The 19,479-nt window shown below is 46.5% G+C and overlaps 1 protein-coding gene across 1 annotated transcript in view; it reads left to right on the top strand.

Annotated features, from left to right (window-relative positions):
* Positions 1-19,479, top strand: part of PAPPA (pappalysin 1) — a 181,035-nt gene that overhangs the window by 83,392 nt on the left and 78,164 nt on the right. The window contains exons 8-9 of the mRNA XM_035564695.2: positions 7,027-7,155; positions 8,769-8,860. Coding sequence (XP_035420588.1) covers positions 7,027-7,155; positions 8,769-8,860 — 221 coding nt within the window. The remainder of the gene's footprint in view (positions 1-7,026; positions 7,156-8,768; positions 8,861-19,479) is intronic.

Raw genomic sequence — 19,479 nt, 5'->3', positions numbered from 1 at the left:
GGTCAGGGCCCACATCTTTCCCTCCTCGGTCCCAGCGTCAGAGCCTTCCCTCCCGCAGCGGCCAGGCCTGAGCTGCCCGTCGAGAAGTGCTCCTGTCTCAGCCTACGGTCTGATCGCAGCCGTGACAGATTTTCTCCCTCCTTTCCTGCTTTTAATAGCAACCAGGTGCTCCAACACTTAACCTGTGTACTGCCATGAAATTGCCTGTCTGGTGCAAACACCCACGTGAGGCCCCGGGCCCCTAGCATTTACATTGCCCTGGTGTTTGTAACCCAGTCTGATCTAGATCCTGCATCTCTATCATCCACTTGAAAAATTCACGTGGTTGGTTGTGTTGTTGTTCAACCAAGGAAGTAGAAACTGACTGTTGAAGTTCAATTTTTTTTTTCTTTCAAGAGAAAACAATGATCAAGAAATATCTTTCAGGCCTTGGCTGCAAACTTTGTTTTTTATTAAATGTGCTACTGTGGTTTAAATTGGTACCAGGGCAAATACTTGGACGATTATATCAAAGTCTGCTGGAGTTAATCAGTTGCATGTATATCTATATGTTTGCTACTTTACAAACTTAATGATTCTCGCATGAAGGACAGAAGTGAGGGTTCTGTTTGAAGACAAATGTTCAGTGTGCCCAAGGTCCTAGCCAGAGCTGGGATTTGGGAGCCGCGTACTGCGGGGAGCTTATCGGGGCAGCACGTGCCCACAGTCACAGCTCAGGGGAACAGGCCAGCAGCTCAGCTGCCAGGGGTTAAATCCAAAGGGTCTCACTCCGGTCTCCAAAACTGCTTCAGATTTACAGAACAGATTTACAATTTACACCAGTGTAAGCAAGAGCAGGGCTACACAGTAAGTGGCTATTTGGATTTTGTGGCAATTGTGAGAGGTGGTGGTGACTTTGGTTCGTGGAAGTATTTCGTGGAGCAAAGGATGTTGTCCTTTTTCTAACAGATTTGATTGCTCAGCCTTTGACTTCAACCTCAAATATGTGAGGTCTTTCTGGTGTCACAGAAGCGGGTGAGGTGGTTACGTTCGATGTTACTGTGTTCCTCACACAGGTGGAAGCAGAAGTTGAATTTGGACATCATCTTGATGCCACTTCATTGAATGGTGAGATGCTGGCCTTCAGGTAGCTAAGTCATCTCATAGCACAAAGTGTTCACCTGTGATTTTCTGTTCAGGCCTGATGCTGCTCTGTTGTTCTTCCCTGGAAAAGCCCAGTCCAGGCTTAAGCGGGGCTTGGGAGCAGAAATCCACCGTACAGTCCCCATCCTCGCATCCAGCCCATGGGTGCTCACTTGATACTTCCACTGCCCTGTTTTGGTTTGTTTGTAAACAAGAAAATCATTAAAAAAATAAATAAAGTAGAGGGCACAGAGCAAACCCACTGCCCCTGTTGGGTCCTACCTTATCAGGGGTAGAGTGAAAAGCTTTTCCAAGGCTGCTTCCTAGATATTTATGTCTTCTGAGTCAGCTCAGAGAGGGACAGGAGACTTGTTCTGAGGCCTTTGCACCTGCCGTGTTGCTGGGCTTATCCAAACAGCCAGAGATCGGAGTGCAGCTGAAAAAACAGCCCGTGCAAGAGCTCTGGATTTTTGACGTCCGTCTTTTGTTTACAGGATCCCACCCCTCCTCTCTCCCAACTGCAGAGCCGGGCAGGAATTCTCTTCATTATCTTCTGCCGTGCTTGTCATGCCATTTTTATTAAAAGAAGGAAAGGCAAGGCGAGGGGAGTGCGTGTGAGAGAGGAGAAGATGAAAGAACGGTCCTATATAGACAGTCAATGGCAATGCAGGAAAAAGGAGGGCAGCCGGGGAGCGAATCTGTCCTAAAATGACCTCCTCCCCTGGGTTGCTCTTTATCCGTTGCTTTTGGAGCACCTGAAGGTGGGGGAGCCTGCAAACACCATGGTGGCATCGCTGAGCGGCAAAACCCAGCAGAGGTTCATGAGCAGCAATGACGGGAGCAGTGCTCAGCTCCTCGGAGCCAGATGCAGGGTGCCCAGGTCACTGCATGGGGCTATGAGGCTCGAAGCATATCCAAGCAGTGAATTAGTCAACATTTGGGGTATTTGGGAGCTCTGTAGATGACGTTGGGTGTTTGGGTGCCCATGCACGTCTGTGAGCAGCATGGGGGGAATCGACTGGACAGCTCCAGGCTGCAGTGAACAGGACTGGAGGCAGCGCAGACCTTCAGCTCTCCCGTGCATCCTCGTACTCAGCCCACTTCAAGCAGCTGGTCAAAAGCATTGCAACCACTGCAAATGGGGTTCACAGCTATTTGCTGCCAGCAGATTTCCTGTTTTGCTCAGGGAGGCTTCCTTGCTAGGGAAGAAGAGCAAAGGCGACGGTGTTAAAGGGACACGGGGATTTTGCTGGCAGACCGGGGCTCATGATGGCCGCAGAGAGCTGTCCAGGAAACGCTGTCTTTTGGCTCAAGGCTTCGGTGCCTATTTAAGGCCAAAGCAAGATGGGTCCTTCGTGAGGATGCTTGGGATGCAGGATTTGCATGTTTCACATAACAGTTCCTCTGACAGACGTAATTTAGCTGGAGATGCCTAAGACCTTGTCATCTTGTCCTTAAATAACAGGAACACTGTCTGCTTTCATTGCTTTATGGCCATTTGTGTTTTCATAGGGCAGAAACTGGGATCAGCCCTAAGGATATTTTCAATTTTGTTGGAAACGGGAGTCTGTTCTGTTAAAAAAAAACTTTCTGCTGTTACTTGTAGTAGGAAAAACATATATGTCACTATGGTAGGAAGAAGGGAGCAGGCCACTTGCTTTCCCCCAGTGCTTTCACTGCATCTCAAGAGCTGTGCTGTGTCCTCGGGTGCTGCAGCCCTACCGTGGGCACAGAGCTGGTGTGGCTGGGGCAGTGCTGCCCTTGCAGGTGTGCTGGCACTCAAAGTTCAGCTGGGCATCTATATTGCACCTGTAAATTCAATCATCCTTTAAACCCACCTCAGTCTTAGTAGAAAACCCAGAGGTTCCTGGTTTACAGGAACACACAGTCTGAAAGCAAATGTCCCTCGCCCATGGGACACAGCAAGTTTAACTCAACTGCCCAGCCTCCACAGTGAAAACAGGAAAAGAATTAGAGGGTTTTATATTTCCGACCCTGGATCTGTCACTTGCCACAGCAGACAGGAGAGTAGCCCTCATGGTATTTCACACGGCACGCTCTAATTCCCCCTCTAAGCAGAGGGCTTGAGTCATTGCTTTTTAATAAGACTGCCTCCCCACGGGCGGAAGCTGCAGCGATCAATGCGGCTTACTCAGTTCTCAAAAAGGTCATTAAAAGACCATAGATATAAATTTAAAAGAGTGTTTGTTCACATCCTTAATGTTAAAGATGTTCTTCTGTCTCACTTCTTTAAGCAGCATTGCGCGAAGCCGGTGCGTGTTGGACCTGGCTGACAGCGGAGTGGAAAGAGCGTGTTATCGCTCTTAGTGCCATCAGCTGCGAGGGCAGGCGGGAGCGAAAATTAATGGTCAAAATCTTGCTTTTATCACTGCTCGGAGCAGCACTTGTCTTGCTGACATCTCCAGATAGGGTCTGTAATATCGACCTTGGTGCTCCATAACTATATAGGAGAGAATAAATTCTCTTTTTTTTCCTTTCTTCCTGCATTTCTTCCTTCCTTCCTCACTCTGGTACTGGGTTACTGCCCTAAGTATTGCACCTACCTTCCCTTTAGCAGGTATATCTTTCTGAAATGTGGGTACTGTGAAGGAATGCTAACAATCTGAGTAGCTGCAGATGCCATACATTTAACAGGTCAGACAGTCAGCTGCCGTCAGGGTTTTGCTGCTGGTTGCACTGGGCCAGGGCGAGCTGAAAGCTCAGTGGCTTCAGTTTGAGTTTCTGACATGGCTTTCTTGCTCCAGTCCAGGCAAACCTCCAGCTGGGACTGCGTGGTGACGCTGGAGGGTGCCCCTGGAGCACCTGTGCTCCCCCTTCTCATCTCTGCTGGCCGTTCTCTGAGCACAGCAGGTCAGTTTGTTGGTCCTTCCTCGGCTGCGACAGCCTGGAGGTTGTGAGATGTGAGGTTGCTCTTGGCTGGGCTGTCCAGAAGGGGAGCAGGAATGAGGACAGTGAAGGTTGGTGCTGTGGCTGCACGGGGTACTGGCTCCTGTTCCTGCCTTTGCTTTGCACTGCCTGTACGTCCCTAGGCATTCGTCGTCATCTTTCTCTGTATTGCAGCCTAAGACAAGGATATCACATTCAGAGCTCATGGGGCATTGTGAGCACAAATCAGTAAGTGGCTATTTTGTACCCAAGTTTTTTAGAAGGGAAGCCAGGCTGTACAGATACCTAAATGTATGAGCAAGGCATCAGGTATTTTGCTCAGTATATGTTTCTGGAGAATAAATGGCCTTTTTTTTTTTTCTTAATTATTTTCTGTCACTAAACTGTAAGGATCCCAAGCCTGTCCAAGGCACAGCACTTCTCCAAGAGCTTTGCGTTCGCATCAGGCTGCAGCTGGAATCTCCCCTCGCCAGCAGGGAGCAGGTGACAGGATTAGACCACAGTGCTTGAAGTCATTCTTCTCTGACGTGTGTAGCATGCTCTCTGCAAATGGAGTTGTGTGTTCACAGTCCATATAAGTAAATATGCCAGAGCTCTCCCCACCTAATAGCATTCATTTCCAGTTTTCTGTCTTATTCACCCACATACACATTCATCTCCAATCACCTAATAATTCATAAACACCATATTCTCCCCTGTGCTTAATTTAGTACTGTCTTCTTCCATTATGTTCTGCCAACTTCCCACCCTGTACATAAACAAATGTGAACTTTTCCTGTTTTTGGTTTGCTTACATGTATACACAAGCATACACAAACACTCCCACACACTAAAACACGCTCGCAGAGACACACTTTCTGCTGTGAGCTGAATGCCTGTCCATCACCTGTTGGTGGAAATCATACGCAAAGTCAGAATTCGAAAACTTCTGCGTTTCGCACTTGCGTGTGTCATTGCAGTACATCAGAAAGCACTGTTGATTTGTTTATTTTGTAGCTGTTATAGCTGCCTGAACTGTTCATTTGTATGAAGTCTTTTCTAAGTATTGAACGTTTTGTGGTTAGCAGATATCCAGTGGCAAAATCTAAATTTCTGCAAATATACTTGTTAATCTTATATATTTTATGGTTTTGAGAAAGAACTTGAGAAATAACCACTCTTTAATAATCAAAGCTCGCCTCTACTTTCACTTTATCAGTATGTATCAGCTTCCCATCTTAATCAGTGGTTTTATCCAGGAGGGAAATCTAGAGGTAGCCCTCAGTATTATGCATCAGTGTGTGTTTGGCCGCTGAAGTTAGTTCATGTCATTTCTTTTTCTGGTTGGCTCTTAGGACCATGTTATACAGGATGTTACTAGGGCAGAAGATTGAGAATTTTCATTTTAATTAAATAAAACACTTATACTAATATCTAGGTAGATATCTCCCCGATCTGTAGAGCAACTAAGATATTGTTTGTGCTGCCTGAATTCTCTCAAGTTTAGCTAATAGGCACTACAGGCTACTGCTGACAGGAATCAGGTGAAGAAGCAATAAGAAAACACTTGTGGGGTGGTTTTGTTCCACTGCATTTTATCCCCAATTTAAAGTGTGGTAACAAAGAATCACATCCCTGTGTTGTAAGCATGCAGTTCATTCAATGATAGTTTGCAGGCATAGTATCCTTGAGAAACAGCATTGTTGTAAAATGTAGTGTGTGGTACTGGAGCTTAAGTCATGCTCGTTAATTTAATGAATGTTGTAACGAGGTAGTTATTTCACCAACTTGAGTATTTCGGTAACTACAATCCATTGATACCTACTTCAGCGGCTTGTTGCTCTGTGTAGTAGATACATCTCTTCGTAGCACACACTTCATTAATACACACTTCTGACCAAGCTCCTGTGACAGAAAGACATCTATATTGCTCTCGGTAATTGGGGCAACGCGAGCGCAGTGAGTAGAGGCCTGGCGTGGGTTAGGAGAGAGCCGGGCTGTGGTGTGGGCTCTGCCAGCAGCCTGATGGATGACTTCAGGCAAATTGTGTTGCCTTCCCTGCTCCGTGGCTTTACAAATCAGCAGAATGAGGCTAATGGTAATAAGGTTCTTTGTGGAACATTTTGAGTTCTGATAAAGTCAAAGACATTGTTCAAGGTAAACATTCATATTAGGCTTTTATTATTTTTGTATTACACATAAAATCACTTCTCATTTACAGATGCACAGGATTTAAGCGATTAAGGTTTTGCATAAATATGTAGCAGTTCGATAATTCTTTATGTGAATGTTTAGATGGTGATACCATGATCTGGTACCATGGTTCATATCCTATTTTTGCGCTGTCCTGGAGATGAGGAAACCTTTTAAACTCTACTGTTCTAATACCCTCACAAAGTGGATCACACGTTTATCTATCACTGAAACAGCTCCGGCCCAATTCTGTCTTAAATCAATAGGTAAATTACCACTGGCCCCAGTTGAGGCTGGACTGAGCGCGGGGCTGGTGAGGAAGTAATCAGTGTTTGCAGAGTATTTGGAGTTCCTTGAGTGGCACCATCTTGCAGGTAACGCCATCCCTGCCATGGAGGGACGGGAGCAGCAGTGCCCCAAGGCCGAGCACACGAAGCCCGGGGCTGGTTTCTGAGGCGCTGCTGCCTGTCAGGATACACTGGCACCGCTCAGCACTGCCTGAGGCTGGGCGTAGGCAACAGTGACCCGACCTGCGTGGTTGTCATCAGCAAGTAGTTCAACCATCAAATAGCCAAGAGCTGCACCTGTTTGTGCTCAGAGATGGGCCTAAATCAAGTGTGGACATGCAGGGTGCTGATGGTGCTCACAACAAAGAGGCACCCAACCAAAAACTATTCCCATCAAAATGAGGTAGGAATGTTCTGAGGGCCTAACCAAACCAAGACTTGATTTTTTGGTGGCCAGCCCCCATTTCAGTAGCTCCTTCTCCGCCCTTTGTTACTGCCTTTGTTGTACGATCACTTAATATTTCCCCTTGTGTTGCAGGGAACTGAGTGATGGGACCACATACACATACCAGGTCGTCATTGTTTCTGGGGCAGAGGAGAGCGAGCCTTCTCCTGAGCTTGTGTATATCTCTGGAAGTGGATACTGCGGAGATGGTATTATCCAAATGTAAGTCTGGAGCGAGCAAACAGATAAATCTGAGCACATCTACTCAGCCAGGATCTGAGACTAGAAAGGAAGTGATGACCGCTGATGTCTCCTTAGCTTAGGCCGGCTCTCATCTGTAGATAATGACTCATGTGCTTGATGATTACCAGGATGATGACATTTAATTGGAACTTAGGCCCTGCTATCCTGGCACCAGTAGATACAGAGAGAGATACAGATAATGGAGTCCAGACAGCAGGATCGATATGAAAGTACGCTATATGCTGTTTATGCTGTTTGTTCATGTATGCATATCGCATATATATATGTGTGTATATGACATTTCCTATATAGAGCAGTGCTAGGAAAATTCACACTCTCTTTGGTGCTGTTGTTACACATGAAGCCCCAATACCTGGCAGCTGGTGGACAGGATAAAACCCCTGCTATCTGGCCAGCCGGGTTCCTGGTACCTCCTCTTGTTCGACCGATCACAGGATCTGGGATGCATTTGGAGGTGATAGACTTGGCCTCAGAGAGAGAGTGCTGGGAATTGCGTGTGCTCGGTCAGCCCCTCCCTCTCACCAGCTGCCAATCCCCAGACCACTGAAAATGTAAAACAATCATTCACAACTATGTTAGGGTTTATTCTTTTACTATGTTGGACCTTAAGGCCACCTGCTTCCAAGCTTCCTGGCATTAGATAATTTAATTATTTACATGATGGAAGTAACAACAAGCAAGCGCTTAATCCAGCCAGTATTATTTTCTTGAAATAATGCTGATCAGCAATCATACAATACAACTCTGTCAGATGATATACCTGGCAGCAAGTATTTGCAGGATGAGGCCCAACAGGCAGGGAAATCAAAGAGAACAATCAAACGACATATAAATCCAGGGCAGTCTTGGAGAGAGAGGTGGAGAAAGACAGATTAATTTTGCTTTCCATAACTTTTCTCCTACTGTTATGTTTGCACATTCCTAAAACATCACTTGTGGCTTTGCAGCAAGCGTCGAACAATAGCTGAGCTGCCTCAGGAGCGAGCAGGAACCAGACTGTGTCACAGCTTGGTTGGTTGTGGCCCCACTTGCAGCTGTGGCAGCCCCTTTCTCATCTGGTTCACACTTTTCTCCCCGCATGCCTCTGCAACAGTGCGGGCTGGAGCAAGGCAGGACCCCATCCCCAACACCACCCTGCTGACTGCTCCCCTCTGAGTGCTGTCACCTGGAATAGCCCAGCACTGGGCTTCATACCTTGTTATTCCTGTGCTGGGGTCACAGGCTGGCCTTTCCAGATTTAATACAAAGGGTTTCAGAGATTACTGTTCTCTTTCTCCCCACCTGCTGAGTTGCAGCAGCAACCATCTATGAAGGAAGTTGCTCATATCCTCATCAGAGAACAGCAAGTGGTATCCACATGTGCAGGAGAGAAGTGGCCAGGCAAGCTTGTGAACCAGGAATGATGAAAGTCAGGGCTGGAGGAGGAAGGGAGAGGAGTTTTCAGGGTCAGCACATAATGCTGCTGTACTGGATTTCAAGGCTTTGGGGTTCCACAGAGGGGTTACAGCAATCATTGGGATGATGCCATTTGCCATCTGACTCCTTTTTGCTCGTTTGTGCCCTGCCTACAGAGACCTGGGGGAAGAATGTGATGACATGAATAAGATCAACGGTGATGGCTGCTCCCTATTCTGCCTGCAGGAGTTATCCTTTAATTGCATTGGTAAGTCTGGCTTGCAAGCCTTTCCACTCACGGTGGGCAACAGCTCTATGCAAAATGCAAGGAAAAAGTCAACAGCAGTTTCAGCATTTCCAGCTGAAGAGTTGTCATGGAAGAGGGAAAAAAGGTGGAATTTGTAGGTTTGAAAGGCGAACATATCTTCCCAGCTTCTGGTCATTTTGATGGGAAATTGGTTCTGCTGGCTTTGAAACAGCCTCGGACTTAAGGCTAAGTCAGCCATTGTGGGACTGATCCAAAGCCCATTGAAGTCAGTGGGTGGCTTTCCACCAGTTTCAATAGGCTTTAGATCTGGGTATGTGAGAAGACATGAACTGATTTTTTTCTGGTAAACAGGAGGAGGAGTGAAAGGGGAAGGGACTGAGACCAGAAGCAAGTCCAGCTGAGGTCACACCTCCTTTGAGTTGCAAATCAATATCTGAGGATCAAAGGTCTGGCTAATCCCCTTTTTGAGAGGTGAAAACTACTTAATCAGATTTCATTTGCAAGCCTGGTTTGCTCTGATTAGCAAAACCTGTAAGCACAATGGCCGGAAGATGCTCGAGCTATCTGGGATAGCAGGGCTGCCCTTGTGAGCTTTACATATTTATTAAACTCTCTAGGAATGCTGGGGCAGAGAAGAGAAAAGACCAATTTACTCTGCACCTTGTGTGGGGCAGTCTTGAGTTGTGGGATTGCATTTCCCAAACTGGACTCAGCAAGGCCTGGAGAAGGATGAAGCATGCAGACCTTCTAAAACCAAAGTTAATGTTTATAAAGGATTGGCCTTTTCTCAAGAGGTTTAACAGGTTCCTTATCTAGATCAACCAAGCAAATACTCTGTCTGTCCCATCTAGCGATCCCATGCCTGCAGCTCAGGGCATTGGTCCTAAGCAGATAATATAATGTTGGCAAGACTGAAATTTGCTCTTTTTGGCAATCTGATGATTATCTCTTGTGGCTGGAGCAACATATAAAGGACCTCACAGGCAACATATTTCCCTCGGGTGGTAAGCTGGGGACTGCTTGTCTCATCTTTACTACTGCATTTTTACTTCAGCAGCCCATGCAGTGAGACTTGAGGCCTGATTTGGTGATGTACTTACTTCCATATGTAAATCACTCTATTGAAATTTGAGAATGTTTATGGTCAAGGCTAATTATGACTACTGGTGGTCTTGAAGTCACGTTTGTGTTTCAAGTAACTTGCTGAATTAGACCTCAAACACTGAAAGAAATTAGTCATAATATTTTGAAAGTGAAATAAACACTTAAGCAAATGTTTTGGATTCTCCAAAAGCCGGGCGTAGTCCAAGGCTGGTTGCGGCAAGGATTTGAGTTGTAGTTGTACAGCTGCATCTGTCTCACCCTGCTCAGCAGCAGGTCTGAGTTGCCTGGTCCAGGTCGGTGCTTTGGCCACATCCCAGCTTTACGTTAGAACGTGAGCCGGGTCCTCCCCTGCGCTCACTGGTTCTCAGGGAAACCAGGCTGGGTGGGCTGGGCAGGAGCTGCATCGTGCTCCCAGCATGTCCCCACACTGGAGTCCTGGCCTTTGGAGCACGCGGCGGTGTCGTGACAGGTGAGTGCAGGAGCCCGTGTGCGTGTTCATCTCCAGTACCAGCAGCAGAGCTGGTTGTGAGTATGGAAAACACCTGTCTGACAGCAACGTGATTAAAAAAATGAGTAATTACAGTATAAACTCAGATAATTCTATGCCATCACAGAGGGAAAAATTTTTCAGATTTGCTTCTGTTGAAAAGGAAAGGGGAATTCCAGGGGTAACAAATTGTTTGGGTTTTATGAGCTTCAGGAGGCTGCGGTTTTGCACAGGTCCTGGATTACAAAAGTGAATGAAATCCAATTGGTTGTGTGTGAAATCCCAAAAGTGAGGATTTATGTGGGTGAATCAAAATAACTAAATCAATGGCAAGGTGCATGGGCCAAGTCTTCAAAAATGTTTAGTTGTATGACTGTACAATTGTGGTAGTGCGACTGTTGATGTGGTGATGGCCTCCGTGTGCCAGCGGGTCTGTGGGAGGAGGCCGGCTGCTGTTGTTTTTGGAGGCGCTGCCTTCACCAAATCCCTAGGAAAGGTGCAGTCAGGGAAGGAAATACCTGTGAAACAGGCCCTGTTGGCTTCTATGGGTGCTGGACCATCATGAATTAGGCCAATAAAAAATAGAAACTGCTGCCTAATCTTTCAGGCAAACGAAGAGCGCAGATTTTTATTCTGTTTTAACATAACAAGCATTAAAGACTCGTGAGAAAGCATGAAAGTATTGGGGAAATGAGTGACAGGACATATTACATAATAATAAAAAAGAACAAAAATTCATCATTCTCCATAATCTAATAATATTAGTCTGGGTCCTCTGTCTTTAGCCAAACAAAAGCCTTCATTGAGACTGGTAGGATGTTTTCTTGGAAAATACAGAATGCTTGGGCCCCTGTTTGAGGAGGAGAGAAAAATTAAGTGTAATATATTTCCATGTTTATGAGGCTGACATATGTTATAATCCTGCAGGACAACAAGTAATTATTTCAGGCAGTGTTATTTTTGCAGTGATGTTCTAGTTGTACTATGTAGCCTTTTAGAGCCCAAGAAATCACTCCTCTTTACCAAAGAATTCAGCGAGCCTCAAACACATGTTCAGAGGCTTTGCTGAATTGGGGCCTCAGGGTTTGATCTTGCAAATGTTTCCTTCCAGGCTTGTTTCTGAACTACCACAAGGCATTCTTTGGACTTCAGCAAATCTAACCACAATAGTGAATGCAATGCTTGTCACAAATTGTCTGCAGGATGGGGTCCCACATGGCAGAAAATAATCGCTAAACATTTGGGTTGCAAAGGCAGGATCGAAGGGGCGTCACCAGTGTCCCGTAGCAGGAGGTTTGATAGCAAAGCCCGAGTGGGCTTCTTCCATCCACAGCGGAGACCGCTCATGTCACCTCCTTTGATAGAAGAGAAATACAACAGAACAAGCAATCACCATAAAGCTTTACATTTAGAGCAATGAATCAGAGAATAATTTCAGCTGGAAGGAGTCTCTGGAGGTCTCCGGTCCAAGCAGGGCCAACTTCAAAGCTAGATCCAGCTTCAAAGTTGGAGTATATTGCTCAGGCTCATGGCCAGCTGCGCTGGCTAACTCCAAGGATGGAGGCTGCCCGTTTGCAGGTGTCCTTCTGTCTGTCTTGCTCTGTCTGCCTTTTAGGATCATGAGGTTTATGTGCTTTTTTTTATTGGTCCAACTTTCCATTGAATAAATGGCAGAAGGCTCTCAAGACACTTTGCACTAGTGCCTGTAATAAAATTAGACTTTTTTTTTCCCTTGGTTTTGTTTTTCCCTCCTCCTTTCCTCTCTAATCAGATAACAGGGGATCAATCTGCTCTGCCACAGGAGGAGGGGCGCGGGGGAAGGAAGGAGGGAGGCAGGGAAGAAAACTGTGTGGTCTTTACTGTCAGGCTGTCCTGGCCTTCTCTGAACACAAAGCCGAGTAAAAGAAAACAGATAAGATTAATAGCGTTTTCTTCCTGCAACATGCTGAAGAGCGACAGTGAGATTAATTAATTAATTAATGAAAGCATCTGGCAGGGCTCCTTTTTTTTTTTTTTTTAAAGTCCTGTGGTACACTCGCCCTTCCCATCCTGAAATTTATCATCTCTACTTTTTTCCCCCTTGCTTAGGAGATTTTGCATATTTTATCTCCTCTGCCCAGAATTGGGTCCCACAGGGGAAGTTTCACTTTGCCTTTTGATTCGTAGGAGAGGAGCGAGTCAGAGTCTTGTCCGCTGTGACGGATGCGCCCATCTCCTACCTCTTGGCTGCTTTCCTTTCACCTTGTTCTTGTTCACTCCCGGGACACCTGATTTTTGTGATTAGTGAGGATCCCGGCCAAGTTCAAGCCGATAAATCCCGTGTAAAACGGGCCCTGGTCACAAGAGTTATGATTTGCAGTTGTGTGAACCCAGAGCTTTTTAGCACTTGATCCGTTCCCGGCGGACTGTTGAGAAATGGGTGTCTAACGAGCAGCTGAGCACCTTGTCCTTGGTATGCACTCTCCCACACACAAACACCGTACACATGCACCCAGATATATGTGCGTACATTGAAAAAGAGCGCTGCTTTCATTTGCATTCCTTTTGTTGAGTGTGATGTGCATTATGCATTGATTTAGCTCTTCAGTGCTGAAGAAAGAGAAGGATATAATAGAAAAGATGCAGAGATCAATGTAAAAGAAGGGGAGGGGGGGAGATTAATATGAAAAGAGATGAGTAAAGACTGATAGACGCATTGAAACCCGGCTGGAAAGTAGCTGCAGAACTTCTATCTTGCCTTAAGTTTGCCTGGTAATTTATGGGGTTTTCAGTCACATCTTATTGGTGTTGTTATTGCCATACTTTATCTCCTTTGCTTATGAGGGACTCCTCGCGAAAGGCTTTGTGCAGCCAGGCAGGGCAGCACTGCCGCTGCCTTCGACGTGTGAGTGGTCATGCTGAGGAACGTGAGCTTTCCAGCGAGGCGCATGCTTCCGTGGGTTGTTGGACGGGGGCCTCTGGGATGTGAAATACAAAATAAAGGCACAGGGCAGAGGAAAACAGAAAATAAACATATATAACTCTTGAATTTACCACCGATTTCTGGCATGCTTGCAGCATTAGTCACCAGTGGTTGTTCAGAGAGAAGTATGATTTTAATTTGACAACGCTCTGTTAGCACCTTTTCTTTTGCTTCTGCTTGGCCCCAAATGTTTTTCTGCTACCTTACAAATCTGGATCTGTCATTCTCCTCCTCAGAGGCCTCTCCCTCCAGCTGTGAGCCTTACCTTTGTGGGAGCTCTATCCTTTACCTCTCCCATTATCCATAAATTAAGCATAGCACTTTCCCCTAATCTTATTGTTTGGAGGGCTGCATTGCATTCAGGGAAATGATTAATATTCATGAGCTTGCTATCTCTGTTTGGTGCATAATCCTCTGGGGAAATTGCAGTGTTAAATGAGTGACACAAACCTAATTTTATATGTCTTTTCTTTCCTTTCTTTCTTTTTCCTTTTTTTCCCTTTCTGACAGAGAAGTAATGTGCTTAAAATAAATTGATGGATGACCATCCATATTCATTGTGGGCATGCTTTGAGAGCGCGCCTCGCTCCCAGCCTGGCCCCCTCCCCTCCTCATACCCCTGCACGGGAACACGGCTTTGACTGCTGAAACTGCAGCCCCACGCAGCAGTGAATGGTGATTTCTCCCACAAACACCAAATAGGCCCTGGCTGGCCCCACAGAGGACTCCCAGCAGAACAGCAGCACGGGAGAAACCGAGCCGCCTGGCGAGGGAAGCTCAGCATCTCACAGGACACCAATAAGGGTAGAGCATTGAGCAAGTAGCTTGTGAAGGAGTGCTGTCGATAAAGAAGCTGAGGATCCGTAGCAGGATTTCATAACGGATAGCAATTAATTTAGTGACTGGAGCTATTCAGATAATATTTGTGTGAATCCTTCAGCTTAAGGCAAATACTTTGAAGCTGACTGTTTCCTGCAGCTCATGGGAGTGTGGCTACATGTTCCAAAATGTCTAAGCACTCATTTGGCAAGTTAGTAATAACAGCATCGTCATAAAGTCTCTTAAAGTGATTTTCAGGCTGTCATCATTAATAGTGCGTCTTAGCAGGGCCAGCTGAACCACAGAGAAGAGAGCACAGGCATCTCAGGCAGCAAAATGCTTTTTTGTGGGGGAGAATGTGGGCTGGGGTGGCATTTGCCTACATTTTTCTCTCGGCCAGTGACTCCAGCCCAGCTCAATCCAGCTTTGGTGTTTAGGACACGGCTAGAGTGAGAGCCCAGCAGAGAATTGCTCCTCTGCTTGTTGCACCCCTCTTGCATTATTCTCTTTGCGGATCAAAGAGGCTTCCGTGGCTGGTCGTGCTTCCCTCCTTAGAGCATCCTCCGTGACTCAACAGCGGCTTGCTGTGCTCAGAGGATGATGCTGAGCACAAGACCTGCCTTTGCAATAACATCCAACCACACACACAAACAAGCTGTTTGTTTTCCTTAGTGAGTGGCACCAATGTTGTTTCTTTCTTTTTTTTTTTTTTTTCTCTCCTGGGCTCCTTCCCAGCCTCTGAAGCAGGTGGGCCAGGTGTCGCGAAGGGCCACGCCGGCCAGCCTTTTTGTGGTTGTAGCGGTTGCTGCCTTGTGCGACAGAAATTTCAAGATTTTCAGTTGAACGGTCTCCAAGCATAGCTAATAAGTCTGTGTAAGTCTGAAGAAATACTGAAGTATTATCAGCACTGCTTTTCTGATTTATCCGAACACCCAGAGAGGGAAACAAGGGTAGGTGGAAGAGGAGGCGCATTGTAGTGCTTTTCTAACATGCCTGGTGTGGGGGGAAGGCCGTGTTGGCTCCCGTTGGCTATCCACAGAGCAGATAAGGTCTTCCTACATCTGCCAGCAATGCAAAATATCCTTTCTCTTAAGTGACAGAGGCTTGTGTTCTTGGAGGTGAAATATCAAGTTTCAGAGCCGGGCTCTGTGAAGGAGTTGTAATTGTATCTGTCTGCAGCAAGCAGATCAATTGCATAATTATTGTGCTCCGACCGCTATATCATACCGATGAGCCGAGTCACGCCAGACAAAGGACAAGCCCAGGAATGTATTTCCACAAAGCAGCTGAATTACCAGGGAGCCGAGCTCCACAAGCGCGTTATATCGGCCCTGCTAGGTTCAGGAGATGCTCAGACATGATTGTCATATTGTACAGAAAACAGCCTCCTGCAAGGCCCCTGGATGTTCCGCAGTAGATTGCAACACCCACGTTTACTTCATTTCCAAGGTGTCTGCTTTATTTCATTGAAGAAAAACATCACAATTTATTGATATGCAACTTTATTCGCAAAGGTCTGCCCGAGCTCTGTGCGGTGGTTTTCCTCTTTGCAAATCAGGATATCCAGGAAGGAAAATAGCTCTCGAATGTTTTAACGCAGCAGGAAGTATCTCTGTCTCTGGCTTCTTCAGTATTAGAGAAGAGATCAGCGGATACCCTGGAAGCAGGCCACGTTATTCACCCTGTTCCCACTGAAGCCAAAGGTGAAACGCTCACAGAAACAAATGGTGCAGGTTCTGTGATCCGTCAGCCACTGTGATCTGCGCTGGAGTTGTTCCTGATTTTGAGATAGAAACCTCTGGATGCATTTCTTCTCATCTGTGGACACAAACACCAGCGCTGGAGATGCTGATTAGGTGACAGGTAAAATCCCACATCTACAGAAGCTGCTGACTTCGGCGAGCCTGTGATCTGGCCCTCGCCACAGCCAAAAGGGCCTGCATGTCTCTGCCTCCCCGCGAGGTCTGAACAGACCTTTCAGGGGTTAAAATGTGAAGCTCATTCTGTTCCAAGAATTTGTTACTCTGAGACAATGCTTCTGCATTTTTGTGTCCCCCCCTTTTTTTCTTTTTTTTTTTTTCTTTTTCCCTCGGACGAATAGTTATGTGGCATGAGGCTTGTTATAGTTGGAAGCATCCCTAAGTAAACAGCTGAGCTTAAAAATACTTTTTTTCTTTTTTTTTTGTCTGGCCTTTAAAAAAAAAAAAAGTGGTTATTGCACAAAAGAAGACTATGCTGATGCCAATCACTGCATCCTAGCTGAAAACAGGAAGCCGCCCCGAGTGTCTGTCCCCAGCACTTTGACCATGCAGCTCGGACATTAAAAGCCTCATCGGAGGATGTGCCCTGTGCTATGAAGTGGATCTCTCTCTCTCTCTCTCTCTCTCTTTTTTTTTTTTTTAATGAGGTGGAAGGCTGCCTGTCGCAGATAAGTGTATATCCTGTATGTCTGCTTCCTGATGTGTTTCAGACTTGATTTGTGTCGCTGGAGTTTTTCTGGCCTCACTTTGGCCAGGTGATGGGGAGTTACCTGCTGGCCCAGGCAGGGTCTGATGGGTGCTCCCCGGCCTCTCTCCCAGTCCTTTTCCTTACCTGGTGCTTCTTTTATCTCTGAGCCCCAGGGGGGTTGTATTTCAATGCAAAAGGCTGCGTTTTGCACTGTGCTTGATCACCTTAAGAGGCAAGGACAAACAGGGCTCACATCATTTTCTGTGCAATGCACAATAGCTCCACGATTGTTCTAGATCTTGAAAACCAATTACAATTGGCAAGCTTTAGGAAACAAGCCAGGTTGTGCTAATGTTTTCCCACAAATCCCCCTTCTCCGGGTTGATGGCTGCCATGTAGTGTCCAGGGATTCCTGGGTGTGACAGATTTCTCTGCTAAACCTGAGATTTCTTTCTCCCACTAGCCCAAGACAAGGGCAAGAAAGGGACATTGGTTTGGCTCCGATGTTTTGGTGCCTTCGGTGATGGTTTTGTCAGGGGAAAGGAGCTCTGATTGCCTGAATGAATACACGTTCCCCGAGTTCAGCTCAGGATCCTTCAGCATCTGTTGTCAGTCCCCAGGGACGCTGTCTCCTGCTGCCAGGTACTATGCCTGCAGACATTTTTCTGTTCTAGGTTTAAGCTGGATTTCCAGGCAACTGTTTTTTAATTTTTTGAAGTCATTTCTTCTTGAGGACAAATCAGATTTACTTCATGTTCTCTTCCTCCATACATTACTCAGTTCAGATTTGATTTTAAAGTGACAAGTCCATAGTGTTGATGAACATAGTCCGTGGCATGGGTGACCAACACATCACCATGGTCTTCATTAGGTCTTTGTATCCTATAGATCTCTGTGGAGACAAAAAATAAATTGTATTACCAAGGCCCTGGATGCATTTCATGTAACAGTAGGCAAGAACAGATCAGAAAAGGCCTCCTGTACCCCTATGGAAATAAAGATGTTTGCTGCTGCTTACTGGAGATACATCTCTCCTGACACTGCCCTCCCCAGCTCTCAGCCTGTAGGACTCTCTGGATTTAACTGGGCTTTCACACTGCTGGTGGAAAGGGAAGAAGCCTGCTAGTTTTTATTTTGTGAGGGCAATCGTTGGAAGAGACAATCTGGGTGGTTCTCACTTTGCTTATGAAAATGTGAAGCCCGACTCTAACCTACTGAGCATCATGGACCACGTTAAGAACTGGGAGTCGGAACTGGTGCTCAGTACCTGTGGAAGGAAGAGCTGGCTGCTGTGGGCTGTGGACTCTTCAGTCCCCTCGTCAGTGCCTGGGAAGGATTTGGAAAAGTTACCATCTTTGACATGACCCTGAGCACGAAACCCCGGGCAGGAGACATGTCCCCCCCTGTGTCTCCCCTTCTCACCAGCAGTCCTCTCCAAGCACGGCGTTGCCCACTGCAGGATGGCGTGTCAATCCTAGGACTCGCGGATCTTCCATCAAACAAAATAGTGGTTGTGTAGCCCCTTTCCCCCACCATCTTTCACAGCACACAGAGGTGAGCATCTGCTCTCAGTTTTCGGGCATGGGGCCATGGAGCCAGCAGACCTGGCGGCAGGGTGAGCGGCCATGCAGGTCAGTAAGGCTTTGTTAAGCATTTTTAGGCAGTCTCCATTTAATTCAGACATCTCAGTCTCTCCATTCGGTTCCTCCCTCGGGTTTTGCAGGCTCCGAGCAGACAGATTTATTGGGGTCTTAAGCATAATCAGGAACAAATTAGCCTCTGTTAGGATCGCACACTGGCCTGGATCACAGCTATTCAAGGGCTTGCCTTCCCATCCATGTGCGCATGAATTAAGTCATCTGATTGGAGTAGGTCTTGAGTATTCTTTTATCCCAAACACATGATCTTATCAGAAGCCCATTACGTTTATCATCGCATTAGGAGGGAACATTTGGAGCCAGTACAGGAGTATGTTGGCTATATAAATGTTGTGCTTACTTCAGTGCCTATCGTGAAAATAAGTCCGTGCTTCAGGAGGCAAGGGAAACACTGTCTGAATATGTGTGCCTAAAATTAGGCTGTGAGTTTCTGGGTGTGTGTTTGCATCAGTGGGGTGGCTGCATCAGGGATGTGTTAAGAGAGCATACGTGTGTTTGTGTGTCAGTGTTTCTGTCGGTGTGGGTGTGTAGCAGGATGTATTTGGGTGCCAGTGTGTGTCACTGGAAGTGTATATCTGACTATGCATCTGTTCATGGGCTGAAGGCTGGGTCTTTTTAATATGGTAGGTCTTTTGCTTTTCCTTTTTTTTTTTTTTTTTTTTTTCCTTTTTACAGAAATAAGCCTCTTTTCATTAAATGACAAAGACACTCTTTTTCCAGAAATAGATATTTTCATGTTTGGGATTTGTTTTTGAGGATTTTTGATTGCTGACAGCAGTCTTCCCAAAGCCGAGCGTTTCTCAGAGATTTCCGCTGAGGCTCTCGCTCAAGTGGGATACGGTGCTGCGAGGCGGGAGAGCTGCTTCGCTTCATCCCGCTGTTCCTGAGCATGGCAGAGAGCTGCCCTATGCTTCGACAGCTCTCAGCAGAGACACGCAGAGCAAGAGATGCTTAAGGATAAGGTGAGGGAACCAAGAGCTAACCTCCGTTATATGGAGCTCTGCACCTTCCTTGGACTGACCAGCACAGGCCGTGTCTCTCCCACCCCACATTGGTGTGGCACTGGGCCAGCACTAACAAACCCCGTGGAGCAATAAGGTGTGCTGCGAGGATGCCTGAACTGGGGCTCTAAGGGCACACA

The sequence above is a fragment of the Cygnus atratus genome, chromosome 19 (genome assembly GCF_013377495.2).
Source record: "Cygnus atratus isolate AKBS03 ecotype Queensland, Australia chromosome 19, CAtr_DNAZoo_HiC_assembly, whole genome shotgun sequence".
NCBI lineage: Eukaryota > Metazoa > Chordata > Aves > Anseriformes > Anatidae > Cygnus > Cygnus atratus.
Note: the sequence above shows the minus strand (reverse complement) of the source record. Positions and strands in the feature narration are given on the sequence as shown.